This window comes from Solea senegalensis, linkage group LG6, assembly GCF_019176455.1.
Source record: "Solea senegalensis isolate Sse05_10M linkage group LG6, IFAPA_SoseM_1, whole genome shotgun sequence".
Classification (NCBI taxonomy): domain Eukaryota; kingdom Metazoa; phylum Chordata; class Actinopteri; order Pleuronectiformes; family Soleidae; genus Solea; species Solea senegalensis.
The window spans coordinates 9,465,813-9,482,163 of record NC_058026.1 but is presented as its reverse complement, the minus strand read 5'-3'; the positions used below and the strand labels follow the sequence as shown (position 1 = coordinate 9,482,163).

The 16,351-nt window shown below is 39.8% G+C and overlaps 1 protein-coding gene across 1 annotated transcript; it reads right to left on the bottom strand.

Moving 5' to 3' along the window:
* Positions 1-4,661: 4,661 nt before the first annotated feature.
* LOC122770624 (voltage-dependent calcium channel gamma-4 subunit-like) lies at positions 4,662-13,512 on the bottom strand. The gene is made up of 4 exons (XM_044027585.1): positions 12,935-13,512; positions 8,695-8,778; positions 7,472-7,612; positions 4,662-6,992 (listed from the first exon to the last, which is right to left on the bottom strand). The coding sequence occupies exons 1-4, from the start codon at positions 13,155-13,157 to the stop codon at positions 6,436-6,438; spliced, it is 1,005 nt and encodes a 334-aa protein (XP_043883520.1). The 5' UTR covers positions 13,158-13,512; the 3' UTR covers positions 4,662-6,435.
* Positions 13,513-16,351: the final 2,839 nt, after the last annotated feature.

The window sequence follows — 16,351 nt, the reverse complement described above, 5'->3', positions numbered from 1 at the left end:
CCACAGTTCTTTGTCAGATGGTCTAACGTTCACCTGAGCATTCCTGTTCTGTCGGACCTGTTGAGAACACCAGGTCGTTGGTTTTTGATGTTGATATCTGCTCACTCTGTTTGGGTTTGTTTGCCTGTGTTTTCTTCACACTGTATTCCAGGTAACCTGAACTTTGCTAGTAAACTAACTGAACAGTATATATATATATATATATATATATATATATATATATATATATATATATATAAGTTATATGGACCAATTTGTACTGTGATATTTATCTTTTAATCTGAAAAATAACTAATTATTCAAGAATTATGACTAAATACTCTTTTAAACGTGATTCCCCCACCCCTGCAAAATGGTGTAAAATAGACGGAGGATAAAATGAGAAATTTACCTCAGATTGTGCTAATATCCTTTTTATAATTCTCCTAAAATAAATCACCTTGGCATGTCTCTGTTTATCTTTTTGTAAGCCTTGGCCTCGTTGGAGTCTCGCTGTAGGAGTTGTGACCCACTTCCCTTTGGTGTGAGCACAGGTGCCAGTGAAAGTCAAAAAGTCTCCACAGTAACAAAAGTAGAACTTGAGAGGTGACTGCGAAGCTGCGCTCACTCAACACGATAGCATGTATATAAATGTAGACGCCATCTGGGGGATCGCTCTGTCACCAGCCACTCCCACACACACACTCATGTCCCAGAAGGCACTGGAGTGGTTTCTCATTTCAGCCCCTCAATCAAATCCTCATAAAAACATTTCTAATTCATTTTTTCTTACTTTATATTTTGCCTCTGGCAATTTTTCTTTTAAAGTCCTCCTTTTTTTTGTAGCTCAGGCCATCACTTCTACATGAACAATGATTTCACATCACTTGCTATTTTACACTCTCAAATATAGCATCAGAAGAGCTCTGGCTTTAAAATAAAGCTCCACAGCACATAGCTAACACCCATATGTATCCAAAATGATGTCATGCACGTCCGTAACTGGATACGAATATGAATATGACTTACTGACGATATGGATAATAATAGTGATGTTGGAGTAAAACAGCGGTCATTTATGACTCCCATGCTGTACGTCGCAGTATATGTTGTTCTTTCTCTGTCGTAGGAAAACTTGAACAACAATCTAAGTCAGCGGCTTTGAGGTTTGAGCCTCTAAGAGGAAAGGGTCATTCCGTAAATCAGCGTGACTGTCAGATTACATTGCTCTCCTCACCTCACATGCATGTTTGCTGACTCAATTTGGTACTTACATCCTAATATTGTCCCTGGGTGGACATGTCTGGGGTGTGTCCTGCCTCTTGTGTAGTGTTAGGCTGGGACTGGGCTGGAATGAATCCCATTCCCAGTGAAGTATTTCGGGGCAATAGGTTACACATGTGAAACACCTTTGCCTTGACTTTGTCGCCGTGTTGAGTGAAATTATCTTTACAACCTCATACCAGTCTGTTTAAGTGCCGCGGGTCAAATCTTTGAAATGCTCCGCAGTACAGAGTATCCTTGTATCTGTGTTTTAAAGGTGATGTTCGGTGAGGCAGGAAGTATTTGTATGTCTTCATGTGTTTGTGAATGTGTCATGATCGCTGTGTTTCCCCGTTTAATGACATTTAATCATCTATTAAATCGAATTGATGGGTTTCTATGTAAATTAACATAAAAGTATCTTCTCAACCTAAAGAAATGGAATGATTGATTTTTGTAGATTTAAATATTTTAACTATTCTATGTATAAATATGATCTTCAAAAATAAGATTTTATGTTTACAGTACATATAAGTCTATTATATTTCATTACTGTTATTTTGATGAACGATTTCAGCCTTTGGAGATCAATTCTATTTTAGTCAATAATATATTGGCTATTGTTTGACTTTCACCATTAATGGGCGTCGTTCATTTGATTCCACACATTACAGTGAAGTTAAAGGAATGGTGGAAATGGTTTGACATAGTTTTTAAAACCGCAAAGAAATCTTTTTATGGTTAAGAAAAAAAACTTCAAATGAAAAATGAATTATGAGACCATTAAATGACTATCAAGTAACAATTTAGGTTAGTTTTGTGTGCAGTCATGCAGGGTCGTTAAAAATAAAAATAAAAATGCATGTGTGCTGTGGTTTATGGAGGCGGAGCACACGTGTATTTTAGCCTGGATGGTTTACATTCTCCCAACTCACCTTTATGACTTCCACAAGAGTAGCAACCCACGGATCACACGGACATTGGCTGGCTTGCCAACCTTTGACCTTTGTTGCAGCCCCTCTGGTGTTGTAAGTGTAGGTCTGAATCCTCGGGGAACGACTCAGGCTCGTCAAATATCTTCCCAGGGAAATAACCTCATCCTGTGGATGAATGTGTGGACAGAGCCTGGGCCACTAAGCTTATTGACTGTAATCACAGAGGACACATGGCGACATTGATTACAGCTTATCATGGCCGTTTCTCAACTGCAGGGATGAGACCTTGATGCGACAATCGAAGGTGAAAATTGGAAAGGTTCATTTGTATCACGGTATGGTCGTCTGCGGTTCCAGATGACCTCGTTTTTGTTTTGTGTTTGTAAAGTGGAGAGGTGTTGATACTGTAACTTTGCACTGCATGCAGACCCATACGTGAATAATGTGTGCAAGATGAATGAATCAGCCTGTGTTACAGTGGAAAAATGGCAAGGAGGAGGAAAACGTAGTGTTTATAAAGTGATGATTTGAATTGTTCTTATTATGTTGAGCTGAATTTAAAGAAATAAAACAAAGTGATGATTTGAATTGTTCTTATTATGTTGAGCTGAATTTAAAGAAATAAAACAATCGGTCCTTTGCAGCAAGACGACCTGGCGTTAGTGAGTCTCCTGGTTCTCCGGTTTCCTCCCACAGCCCAAAAACATGCAATATGGGGATTACGTAAATTGGACATTCTAGATTGACTGTGAGAGTGGATGGTTGCTTGTCTCTATTATAATGATGCTATTTCAGTTGAGTTGAGTAGTAATTATCTGACAAATGGACAGTGGAGGGCAGAGTTGAGTGTAGGATACATTAGTTAATAACAACACATTTCTGAACTCAATAGACCTTATATTTCTCTCTAGTATTTCATTTCATTTATCTCGTTAGCCTAGAATGTTTACAGTTGCATTTGCCTTTATATTTTCAAAAATGTATGAGAAGAAATGCAGTTGATTAGGCATCATGTGATGTTATATGCATATGTCTTTCTCCACTCATGGGAAACACGACTGGATGTGCTCAACACCACAAAGATCTCTTGTGTTTTTTCATCTGTAACTGCTGCCGGCTAAATCCAGTCTTGGTACAGAGACAGCTGCCATCCTAATGGATGCCTGTGGTTCCTGGATCAACAGTCTATGGCACCAATATCAACAGGGAGCGAGGAATCAAGACCCCCACTGGGAGAAATGTCAGCCATTTCATTTTTTTTTAAGAACTTGGGAGGAGAAAGGCGGCCTGTGGAGACATGATCTCTCCGGGAGGAAATAGCATCCGGCTTTCACACTTATTCTGTAACCTCACATCCTTTTTCAACTAATATTACAGATGATGAAGCAATGAGTCTCTTGTATAAGTGAATGATGTAAGATGTGATAATACCAGTGTCATTCACATTAGCAAAGGTGGGCTAGATTAAAGCTGACAGGTAAAATATCTGAAATCTAAAATTACAGTATAGCTCAGAAATAGTTTTTTGGCTGTAAATGTTTTGTTATGGCTTACGTTTTGTCATTTCTTTAAGAGCATCACATTTAGGATAAACATAGCAAAGTACATGAAATGATTTATTTCATAAAAAGCACATTTGCTATTCTTGTGAATGTATGGAAAGGCGGCCGTGCCATTTTCCTTCCAATTACATGAGGAGATATTTCACCAGGGCACCACGGGGGGGCAGGAGGGAGGATAAGGGCTTTGTTGTGGAGGAAAATATCACTAAGGGTCTGTGGCATTTCAAAATCACAGGGTCTTGGCGATAGACGGAGGAAAGTGCCCAACTCTTGGACTACAACGGGGGAAAACAAGGTCATCAGACCAAAGTGGTATAACAAAAATACACCACACACATGCAGAATAAAAATAAGTCTAATTCAAAGCAGCCTCTTCTCCCCGACAGTGACTTGAAAGAGCAGTGACTCTGCCGTGACTCCGCTCCCTCTTATTGTTCGGTATGGTTCAATGTGCGTGGCGATGTGTTGTGACAGCTTCACAAACCAACAACCACATTAAGCCATTACTAAACTACTGCCACTGAGAATACTCAACCGGGAAACAAATGATGGATCTAATAGAAACCAGTCAACCGTGTTCTATTTGAAGAGTGAGCCATTTGAACTTCAGCTAACCCTCCAAACACATTCAACGTCCTCTTTGCTCCAGCTCTTGTTTGGAGACATGTTATCCAGAGTCTGGGAGAGCATCTGGGCGCCTGTTAGTTCAGCCAAGCATAAAGCTGCCTGATGCAGATTTCCTTCAACACCCTGTGGTTGCCGGAGCGTCTGCCATGCAGTTCCATAATAGAGCCTATCAACCCTGCATCATTAACTAAATTCTTCACTTATGAGGAAAAAGCACAGCCCGTGTTCCCCTCATTCAACCAATTCTTAGCTCATATTTAATGTTAAACCAAAACCAAAGTGACGTTTCCTGTAATTAGGTTTGAACGTGGGAGCCAGTCTTTAATTATGATTTAATACAAACCACTGCTTTTCTGTCAGAAATGGGACCAAAGGCATTTTGACAGGGATTTACATCAACAGCAAACCAATCAAAAGAGTAAGAGTATCTGCACACAGAGCCATTCTTTGACATGACAGTGACATACTGTATTTCAATATCCATCATGCAACGGTAGACGCGTCCGATTCAGCAGGACAATGTTAACGTAACTACATTGTGACACAAATGTTGGTTCTTCTTCTGAAAAGAATTATTGATAAACATAGAGACATTTTAATTGCAAGTTCTGCATCAAATGTACAAATCCCATTTTCAGACACTGCTCTAAAAATGCAATTAAAATACAAAAGGATTTAATTTGTTAAACCACTTAATCGTGTATTTAAAGGATTCAAATCCTTAATTTCCCAAAAGTGATGGACAAAGCATCTGTCTCTTTGTCTGTCTTTGTTTGTTTCTCATAAAGGCCCACAGAAAAGATTTTCACTGTTTCCCACTGACAATCCTGTGCTTTGCAAATGTTTGTTTTTATAAACCAACAATTCTTAAAAAGTCGAAAGACAGAAATATACTGTACATAACTTGTATAAATAATGCTGCACTGAAAGGTTCCACAATGAGCAGGTTAACTAATAGCAGGTGAGGGTATAAAACAGACAGAATTGTTGATCAGTTCATAGACTATGTTTGCCTCTGTCCCAGTTCTTTGTTGTGGCCATCAATTGTTTTTCATCTTCCGTGAATTAACAAACTGCACATTCTAGATTTCATTGTATTTTTAGAAAGTGTCCCACTTTTTCTTGAAACAGGGTTTGTACAGTAGGCGATTCTTTTTGTGACATGATCACAAAAAAAAACCCCAAAACTGTAGCAGACATAAACCTTAAGGCAGTAAATGCAGAAGTCATAATAATTCAACAGCAAGACATAACAGTGTGATCTCACCTCTGCTTTTACACACCCCGACTGAAAGTCTGTCTGGTTTAGTGCAGAAAGAAAATGTATCGTCCCTGAGCAAATGGAGAGCAGTCTTCACACACAATCTGTACAAACAATGCTTATACTGATACATCACACTGCATACTGGAATGTATTTTGGTTGACATACGTCTTCGCATATTCCATATTCTTAGAAGGCTTATATCTCTTAAGTGTTTCAAAGCCATAATACACACATATTTACCACGCGACTCACACACGAGCTTGAGAGAGGTTACTGAGATACAGTTTAAGTATTCAAATGGCAGTGGAGAAAGCTGGAGATGATCAAAGGTGTACGGGATAAGTTAGCACCGTTTGTGTTAAGTTACAGGGAAACGCAGTACAATAACTCTGATTATGAACAATCTTTTCTCCCTCAGAAGAAAGGAGATTAATTGATAAGATGAATCCTTTAATTGAGTCTTATGTGACTGTCCTTCAATGTGCAGTACACTGTCAGCCTCTCTGTAAAAGCCAACATCACAAATAGTGTTTTGTTTTTTTTCTATTGTGGGAATCAAATGTTCAAATATTGCTACAGAAAGTCACATCATAAAATGTGTTCTGATATCCGTTTTCTTCTTCCTCCAAATGAAACACGGACTGGCACTGTTCTGTGACAGAGAGACGCAATTAATACAATTCTCAGCTCCGACCTTTAAACATCGCTGCTGCGTGAACAGAAAGTGTCCCTTCTCATCAACTGTACAAACTCAAATGTGCTCCACGAAGCTTATTGTTTTCACAGAGCAGTGCACTCCTGACCTTATACTGGTGTGGTCCTCCTGTTTGCTCCTTCTTTCAGATCTTTCTGGAAGCAGTTGTGGACTTGTAGAAACCCAGAGTCTCTCTTAGGACTGTAGGGCCCTGCAGTACCACTTCCACCCTTCAGGGGGTCCCTACTGAGTGTGTACATGGATATATCCCCCATTGGCAACCCCATTCCCAACCCTCCTCCTCCTCCACCACCACCTCCTCCACTCTTCATCCTGACTGGGGAGGGATCCCTGGATGGGTCACTAGATCTTGAACTGGAGCGTGATCGCCTTCGCCGGTGGCGGTAACTGGGGATGCGAGAATAAGGTGAGGAGGAAGGTATGTTTTTGAAGTCGTGCTTAGGTCTAAAGCGCGTCTCCTTGTTTTTCTCGATGTATATGTTGACAGCAAGAACGCCAACTGACTCAGCCACAATGAAGGAGAGGGCGCCGAAGTAGAAGGACCAGCCATAGTTGTAATGGTTCTTCTTGTCCTCGTCTTTCTTGTCACTGGGATCACCAGCGTTGCTGGAGATGTAGACGATGATGCCAATGATGTTGCTCAGGCCTGATGGAAGGACAGGTGAGAGAAGGAAAGATGGAGGATGGAAAATGTTAAAGTCACAGCACATCTTCGTCCAAATGAAGAGACAAAAGCCCGCTGTTAAGTGCTGTCAAAAGCATGACAAGTCAACAGATGGTGATGTAACTGTAAAGCCTCGCTATTACACAACTTCCTCCTGTGTTAACAAATGCATACAAACAGCATACAAGAGGTTTTATCATCACAATAAAAACACATGACTGCTGAATGCTGCCATTCAGAGAGAAAAAACATTGAGTATGAGACAAAAACACAAACAACAAAATACACCAAAGAGAAAAACTGGGCTATTTTTGTGTGGCGAGAAGTAGAGGAAAATTTAAACACAGACACTGTCTTCTCATTTCTGAAATCCTCCTCCCCGTCTGCAACAGTATACAGAATCTATTTGTTCTGTTCTGTTTTGTGTGTTTATCTGTAGCGCACTGTCAGTTGGGTCCCACCTGCAGCCACGAAGAGGATGCCAGCACTGAGCAGGATGTTGTTCCTGCTGCTGTAGACGCGTCCAACCCCGACACACAGGCCGCCCAACATCAGCAGGATGGTGCTGAGGATGGGGAACAGGCTCGATGCACGCACTATACCTGCGACAGTGACAGTGTGCAAGTACAAATGACACGAGGACCCAGGAAATCAAGTCAAAGACAACGAGACATGTTACACTTTTGAATGTAATGTGAATGTGAATTATCATAAGTGTCAAATAAGTAGCCTCTCAACACTTTCTAACAATGAAAGCAAAGTATATTAATATGCTGTTTGCATATTTAAAAACAAATTAGCATGTATATTGTGTGATTTATAAAAAGAATACAATATCACATACTGATACTGACCATAAGAAAAAAATATGAGCAATATATGATTCATACATGATGACATCAGAGCCAATTAAAATAAATAAAAAATAAATGCTACATTAGACTAATGTATTTGTCAGAGTGCCATAAATAACTACAGAAGCAGTTGTTTTTGTGGCTGTTTTTAATCACAGAAAATAATAATAATTAAATATTTTTCAGATTATGTAAAACACACTAGATCAACACTGTTAGAATTATATATAAATACATATATATATATATATATATATATATATATATATATATATATATATATATATATATATATATATATATATATATATATATATATATATATATATGTATTGTATGTAATATCCCTCACAGGCGGAGACAAATCAGATCAAAGCTTCCACTGATACTAGGTTGTGATTTGTGGCCACACCCTGACTCTGCAGCAGCCGTTTCTGCTTTTCCATGACTCTATAACCCAGTGAGTGCCCGATTTAATTTCCACAAGTTCATTTAAGTCAATAAATGTACTGTAGAAAACATCAAAGACGGGAGAAGGCCTGTGGGAACAGGTTCTAAATCTGGAAACCAAATGTGATACATTAAGTGAAGCTCATCTGATACCTCAAGAAAAAAAGATAAATGGACGAACAATTTGAGATGTGCGCTGATGTGGATGAAGTCATTGTTTTAGACTTCAACACACGTACACACACACTTCATCAATTCCAAAGCTTCAATTACAAACATGAAATCCGGCTTCCATGAGGGAGGGATGGAGATGTAAAGAGATTGTGCATCAAACTCCATCAAAAAGAGCAGATGAAGATGAACAGGTTGCGTTGACTTACGTAAGATGTACTCAGAGCTGTCCGTGTCATAGTCATTGTCGTCGGGAAAATGATTGATCCGGAAACAGCTTCCTTTATTGATACCTGCGAAGAAGCCGAAAGCAGCACGACTGTTACTGAGACCAACGTGCAGGGAAGCAAATGCTTCAAGGTCCAGTTAAGACGGTGAAACCACATGTTGACCATCCACTGAGTCATTGACTTTCATGATACATAAAAATAAAAAAGAATAAAATAACAAAGTCTCTTCTTTTCCGTAGAGAATATGTGAACTATATAGAACTCAACAGTTTTCCCCCTCAGCCATGTCAGAATCCATTTTAGGCCAGGATCTGTTGTGGATCTGAGTTTCAGAGGTTCTCAAGCCCTCAGGCACCTTCTATTCAAAGAGTCATTCCCTTCACTGGGAAGAGATTATCTCCACTTTGAACAGAATAAAACATTGGGACATTATTAATATTAAAAGATTAGACTTTGAATTCAAATTGTGACGCCTGACTTTGCTGACACTCCTTGTCATCTCGGTCTTTGTATTTGTGTTAATATTAATATTACGATATTACATATGTGTGGATGTGTCACCTGACATGAGAACTATCTGTATCTATAATAGTAAAACAAAGAAAATACCATGTAAAGTTAATAAACTAGATGAAAAAGAGATCATTCCCAATGTAAGGTTCAATCATGCAGACTCCAAGTGAAGTTGTTTTTTATTTATTAAGAAACAAAAAGTTTCACATCTTTGCACCTGAAGAAATACAGGCTTTTATGAACACAGATTCTGCTGATATAGAGATGCAAAGATGAGATTTGGTATTTCCATGGCCAATATTCTACTATTTGACAGTTGGTGCTAATAATGCACCAAGAAAAACATTGGGAATTTGGTTTTCCCCAGGATGAGCGTGTGCATCCCAGTCACCAGGATCATATACAAACCTGTACTCTTTTTCCAAACCACAGACAAGTTACCTCACGGTTCATTTGTTAGGAAACAATGATGATAAAAAAAAAACACTGTATCCCAAGGTTAAAACACGTTTGTTCCCTGTCTGATCTCCAACTGTGTTCAGTCACATGTTGACAACTGGCTCACCACTGACATAATATTATATAATTATCATTCAATACGTATGAAATGTTGCAAAAATGAAAATGTTTCCATATTTTGCAGAAATGTAAAAGGTCAACATTTGGGATGCCAGGCTGGAAGTGTGGAGTGCGGCTAATGATAAGCTGAAATGTGACTTCAAAGTAAAAAAATCAGTGTCAACATTGGTCATTGCTGCCACGCCTGACTGGATCTATGTCTCCTGGTGAGTGTGGTTTCTGGCTGTGTGACATTCTGTTTCATTGGAATTGTGTGACCAGGTAAGAAATGCATTCACAGCATCACTTTATACTTTTATGAATGAGAAACAGCATATTATAGAGGTAAACGTCAGCTATTTTGTTTGTTTGGATTTACAGCGTCACTGATTCCTCTCTCTCTCTTAGCCACATTCTCCCAGGCTCTTTCAACTATCAACCTCGACACGCTTTCACCACTGTCTCGTCTCAGTGATCCACCTCTTTCCCACTGCGTGCTGTAAATCCTTCTCCTCTTCAGCCCTCTCTCGTTTTCCTTTGAATTTTTTATGTGCCAAGCACACTCTATGGATCGATGGCGACGCACAATCACAGTGTAATATATTCAGCACACTAGGTGTGTGTGTGTGTGTTTGTGTTTGTATCTATGTGTTCTATACTTTTGAGATCAGTACTTCTGAGTAATGTGCTTTTCATGAGTGTGACCCCAAACCAAGTGTGCAAGAAACACACACTCAAGGAATTTAAAAACCAAGATAAAAATAAACAAAAAAAGTGAAGATGTCAAAGAAAATGTATGATATCAATACATTTTACACAGGGGGCCAGCAAGATGGTAATCCAAGGGATTTGGGTGAGACAGATAGAGAGATGAGAGTGAAATTGAGCTCAGTAGGGGAGGTATCTCCCCAGAGCCCATCTGTCTGAGAGACCAGAACCCATCTTTTATTACTCAGCATAGCTTCACCATGGCAACCTCCCCCCGGCAACCCAGAATCACATTTCTATCTCCGCTTCTCAGAGGACGCCTTTGACATCTTACTAATGCATTCAGCAAGCTTTCACACACACACACACACACACACAGAGAAAGCACTCACTATGATACAGAGAAGCTCATGAAGCTCAGATTTGTGTCTCATAAATGTGAAAGTTGCACCAAATATCTGTAAGAAACAGGTGTCACTGCACGGTGTTCACTGGTCATGACTGATAAAGGGTTCTATGTCAGCATGAGTGGCTGCACTTCACTTGTTTCCTTTAAAAGCTGATTTTTACTGAGCTTCCCAGTTTCTCCACAAGACACAACACTCATTCAGATGTCTGCTCGACACATAGATATTTGATCCAATAGAACTGATTAAACTTCATCGTCCCCCGTCGCTAGAAGAGTTTGTCTTTGAAGTGAGAGACAAACAGTTAAAAAATCAGTGACAGTTAAAGCTGTGCTCTTCTATTTAGGGACAAATGTGCAGCCATGAAGCCAATGCATACATTTACATGTTGACGTTCAGCAAAGGAATCCCAGCGTCAGTCTGTTGGCAACTGTTTGTTTGAAGTCACGATGTAAGGCTTTGATTGGCTTGTTATTGTCACTGTGACTTACTGTCACAGAGGCCAGGTAAACACAGATGTACATGCATGTGTGTGTGTGTGTGTGTTCAATTGTATTTATATCTTTGCGAGGTCCAAAACACTCAAAAACCCATCTTTGTGGGAACATTTTGTCTGGGGCCAATACATTTAAAGGGCTTTTTCAGGGTTAATACCTGGTTTAAGGGTTAGGCACTTAGTTATGACGATTAATGTTATGGTAAGGGACTAGGGGATGATGTGTCCTCACTAAGATACAAAAGCAAGTTTTTGTGTGAATAAGAGAAAGTAACAGGTAGAGAAAGTTTGTCAGTTTCAGTTGAAACAAACAGGGAAAGAGAGGAGGGCGGGGGAAAAGACTGCAGATGTTTAAGAACAGTGTGTTCTCCATCTCACTTCTGCCGCTGATGCTCTCAAGAGTTTGAAGCCAGGCAGATGAAATGTGTCTTTTGATTATCCTTGAAATCCATGAATAGCAGTGCATCCTTGAAATCTAAAGTTATAGCAAGAGTGGCAGAGGAACAGAAGGAAAAAAGCGCAGGGAAAAGCAAGTTTCTCTTCTGTAATAGCATCACGTGTTCGCATGAGAAACAGACCTCAGAACAAGTGGTTCCCCTCACTTGGAGCCTTCACCCACAACAATGTTTCACAGACATGTACGTTTTCATTCTTCCTCCACAGGTGCACAGGTGCTGTCATATCTGCATCTGAATGGTCTGCAAAGTAAAGGCGTTTCCTATGATATACAAACCTCAGAAAAACCAAACAAATGGAAAAGAAGCTGACATCAGAGTGGAGAATTCAGCACCCGGAGCAGTGGACAGCGCACTGTTACAGAGCTGACGGAAGACGTCACCACCCGTGACCACTTTGATTGATTTGGTCTCTTTGCGATCAAGAGTCGCGTGCAATCTTGCGTAACTGTTACTGACACTGTCTAAACACTGGCGAGCGGTTGTCCCACAGGACAGAGGCTGCTCCATGCTCGTCTCCTCTGGGGTGTTGTCTTCGTGTTGGACGCATGACAGTATATTAAGAGCATCTCCTGCACCATTAAGAGTTGTATGGAGTTTCATGCAGTTGCCGAGGAGCTGTATTGCATTAATGAGAAATAGAGAAACGCACAAAAAGTAACACTTTCCCCCAGAGTTTCTAATAAAACGCCATTTACATTTCAACTCTAAATGCTATTTAAATTCAAATAGAATGTGCGGGAGATGATGCTGAGCCGCAGTGTCTGATTCACAGTTTTTCATGCGTTGTCACACGACAACAGCGAGGTCTGACAAAACAGAGAGTTATTTGTGGCGACTATTCGTGGACTGTTTTACGCACACGGACTTGAATGTGGATTATCTTTACGCAGAGGTCCCAACATGTCTTTAAATTTACTTTTATTGCTTTAAAGTAACATTTTGTGATTATTTCATGTATCATATTGTTTATTCTACACTAATCTACAATAAAAATGACAGTCCTGTTCGTCAACGCAACAAAAAAGTTTGTTAAATCAAAAACACACACACACACACCAGCTTACTAGACTTGGTCTCACCTTCGATGCAGCAGATCCTCCACAGTCCAGAGTGCGTTAGGTCCCCTTTGACTTTCTTAGTTTGTATTAGGTTCTCGTCTGTGGTGACATTAGTGGCGTTACAGATGTACGCGCGAGAATAAAGCCAGTAGTCGGTGCCGATGGCGATGGTCATGAGGCTGAAAGCAGCAAAGGCTCCCGCGATGGCCAGCAAAGTCTGAACCCCTCGATCACACCATGCCATTGCGTCTCATAGTGTGTGGATCCACCACAGCGATTTACGCACAACGCCAGGAGCGCACGGTGCCCATAGTCAGAAGAAGCGCTCGCGTCTCGCGGTGTTTCCTCTCATCGCTGCTCTCAGATTCGATCGTTGACGACACTTTTGTTAATGCTCACACTCCCTAAACCGCAGTTGGAGTATAATCCAGGCTGCAGCTGTTTCATTCCTTTAAAAGGTGTGAACATAATATTTAGCTTAAATCCAGCTACAGGTGGCTGAAATCCGCAGACTCACCAACGTCCACCAACAACATGTTTATCATAAAACAGGAAGAAAGTTACAATTCCTTATCAGTCTCGCAGGGCTGTGGCTTCTTTATCGCTTGTGACTCAAGATTAAACTGCACGTTTTGACAACGGCTGCGGCGTCGTTCATCAAAACCACACCTTCCACCGCTGCAGCCTCTCAGCCAATAGGAAACGGCGGAATGAGCAGCTGCCACAGAAGAAAACGTCAGACCAAGCTTGTGATTTAATTTAAATGGCCTCGTGTACTACACTTTAGGATTGCTGATTTTGGATTCATTTATTTACATAAACACTGCAAATGAACAAGTCTTTTCATGACATGACATGACCCATTGATTCCCAATTAACACCAAATCTCACTGGGTCACATGACAGAGAAGCAGTTGAATGAAAACTGCAATCATTTGATAAACACATCATTATAAAAATAGAAGAAAAGTAGACTAACATCTAAGATATCACAAAGCTAATGGAATAACCTCTGAGTAAAACACCCGTGGTTAAGGGCAATGCAACACCACTGCTGAAATATTTCTTAACACACCAATCAAAAACACTTTGAAGTTGAAACAGATTGCTGCAGTCTATAAAAAATAGTTGGAAAGTATCCACAAACTCAGAGTTTATGTTAGAGCTGCATGGGCCGTCAGCTGTTCACAGATGTGGAGCAATTCCCTTTTTCTCTCACTGGTGCAGAGAGGAAGGCAGCGGTCCTGTGGTGTTTGGACCATGGCTTCTGATGTGTGTACTTTTTCAGCTTTTTGTCTGAGGGAATCACTATCATCCCAACTTTCTGGTTTTGGCAAAGACAGCAAAGGCAATGTAAAAAGAAGGTGGAGGAATTATATAAAAATTGAGGAGCAGGGGGTGAATACCAGTATTTGTTAAAGTAGCTTCAGCAGAGTGGTAGGTCATCTTACCAAGTGAGACTGGAGGACTCACAGCAGACGAGCAGCAGAGTGGTTGCATCATTGGATAGAATATTATAATATTATGAGGTGAAAAAGATAATAACTATAAAATATATATTTAAGCTTCATTATTGGATTGGAAGTCCAAAAAAAGTGACTGAGTTAGTTTTAGTTTCGGTCTTGAATAAAACGTGAAGTTTATGAGTTTGAGTGACAGCTGGTATCATCCAAAAGAAGCCTGATTGCCAGTGATGCCAAACTGAATCTTGATGCTTCCTGTGGGTCACGACATGACCAGTTGCCACTTGAGTAAACCCAGTGCTCAAGAAGTGAGAAACACTCAAACAAAATAAATCACAGGTTCAATTCTATTTCTGTATCTATTTCTGTTTCTTTTCATGCACAAGATTGTTATGTCCAAATACCATACATGAGAAAGTGCACAGAGCAGAAGTCTCAATATACTGTGTATCAAGAGATCTCTTAAACTTTGGACCACACACTAAATTATGAAATTTTTGTGAGTTTTTGGACCACATACTAAACTATGACTTTTTGGTGACTTTTTGGACGACATACTAAATATGACATTTTTGTCACATTTTGGACCACACACTGACTATGACATTTTGGTGACTTTTGCACCACATACTAAACTATGACTTTTGGTATATATATATATATATATATATATATATATATATATATATATATATATATACACAGTTAGGCAAGATAATCCTCCTGACTAATCATCAGTCAGCTATGAAATTGTCAGGATATTTATATAGTCACGTTGTTTTTAAGTGATGTTGCAGTCGACCTCCTCCCTCCTCCTTGTGTGTGGAGGAAAAACAGTAGGTCGTCTGTGTTTATGGGAACTTTCAGTGTCTTTGCTCTTTTCAAACAGGGAGCTAATAAAAGTGAGTGGCATATTGTGATGAAGGACAAGCTTGCCACTACAAAAAAACAATCTCGGACTGAACTCTGCACTGCTCTTCATCTGTTACGTTCCAACACGCTGTTATTATGCATCCATCAGATGTCACAGTGAGTTCAAGTGGTAGAGATCACTGCTGCGGCTCAGAGCGCCGTCGCTCCCGTTTGGAACAGTCAGTGTCGTGTCGTGTGACCTTTTTTAACGTCATAACTAACAGTATATGGAAAATCTATATGACGTCTGTTTGACTGTTCCCTGTGATGAATTTCCTGAGAAAAGGATTTTGACATAACTCATTCACTGTGTGTGAAAGTGCGTTTGTGACATTGTACCAAACAAAAAATGATCACCGATACGCAACACTCGTGATGGATGGTTTGTTCCAAGTGCAGGGATTTAATCAACGCCAGCTTATGACTCACATTTACTGGGAATTCCTTGTTCACTGGAAATAATTTATTCCCACTATCACTATCTAGTGGGCTGTAGCAGCACACCTCAGTGATTTTCTTCCCCTCTTTTTATTTATTTATTTAGATGCTATTTAGATTCTTTCCCCCCTTTCTTTGGATTTTTTTTAGGATGATTTTGTTAAAAAAAAAAGTATCTTTACGCAAACGAAATGTGTGAATATATTGTTTTGAGGGTGATGTATTTCCTACATTTGTTTCTTTTCAAAAGAAAAGTAGGCATTTTTTCAACCTACTTTTCTGTTTTTCAGTTGGAAAAAAGTGAAAAAAATGTGAAGATGTTTCTTGGAAAGGGGATTATGGTGTTAAATTCAGCATCGTACATCATGTAAACCATGAGAATAACGCTAATACTGCCTGTTATCAGGTCTTTATATTAGCACATAACCGCTCTGAGAGGACATAAATGACATTGCTTATGTAGAATCTCCCTAAGGAGACTTTGTCTGTAGTGGAACGTCATCAGTCACTGTCATTAAACTACATCACATACAGTCTGGTCGTCCAGCAACCACATTATATACAGTGTGTATCATGAAATCATGACAGACTGTATCTTTCTGTCTGACTGGATTGTGTTCTTAAA

What these genes read in the sequence shown, in the direction of transcription:
- LOC122770624 (XM_044027585.1), bottom strand. Translation starts at nt 13,157, where the DNA reads ATGGCATGGTGTGATCGAGGGGTTCAGACTTTGCTGGCCATCGCGGGA. An exon ending in GAGGATCTGCTGCATCGAAG is followed by an intron (nt 8,779 to 12,934) that starts GTGAGACCAAGT and finishes GCTTCTTCGCAG; the next exon opens with GTATCAATAAAGGAAGCTGT. An exon ending in CATCCTCTTCGTGGCTGCAG is followed by an intron (nt 6,993 to 7,471) that starts GTGGGACCCAAC and finishes TCCTTCCATCAG; the next exon opens with GCCTGAGCAACATCATTGGC.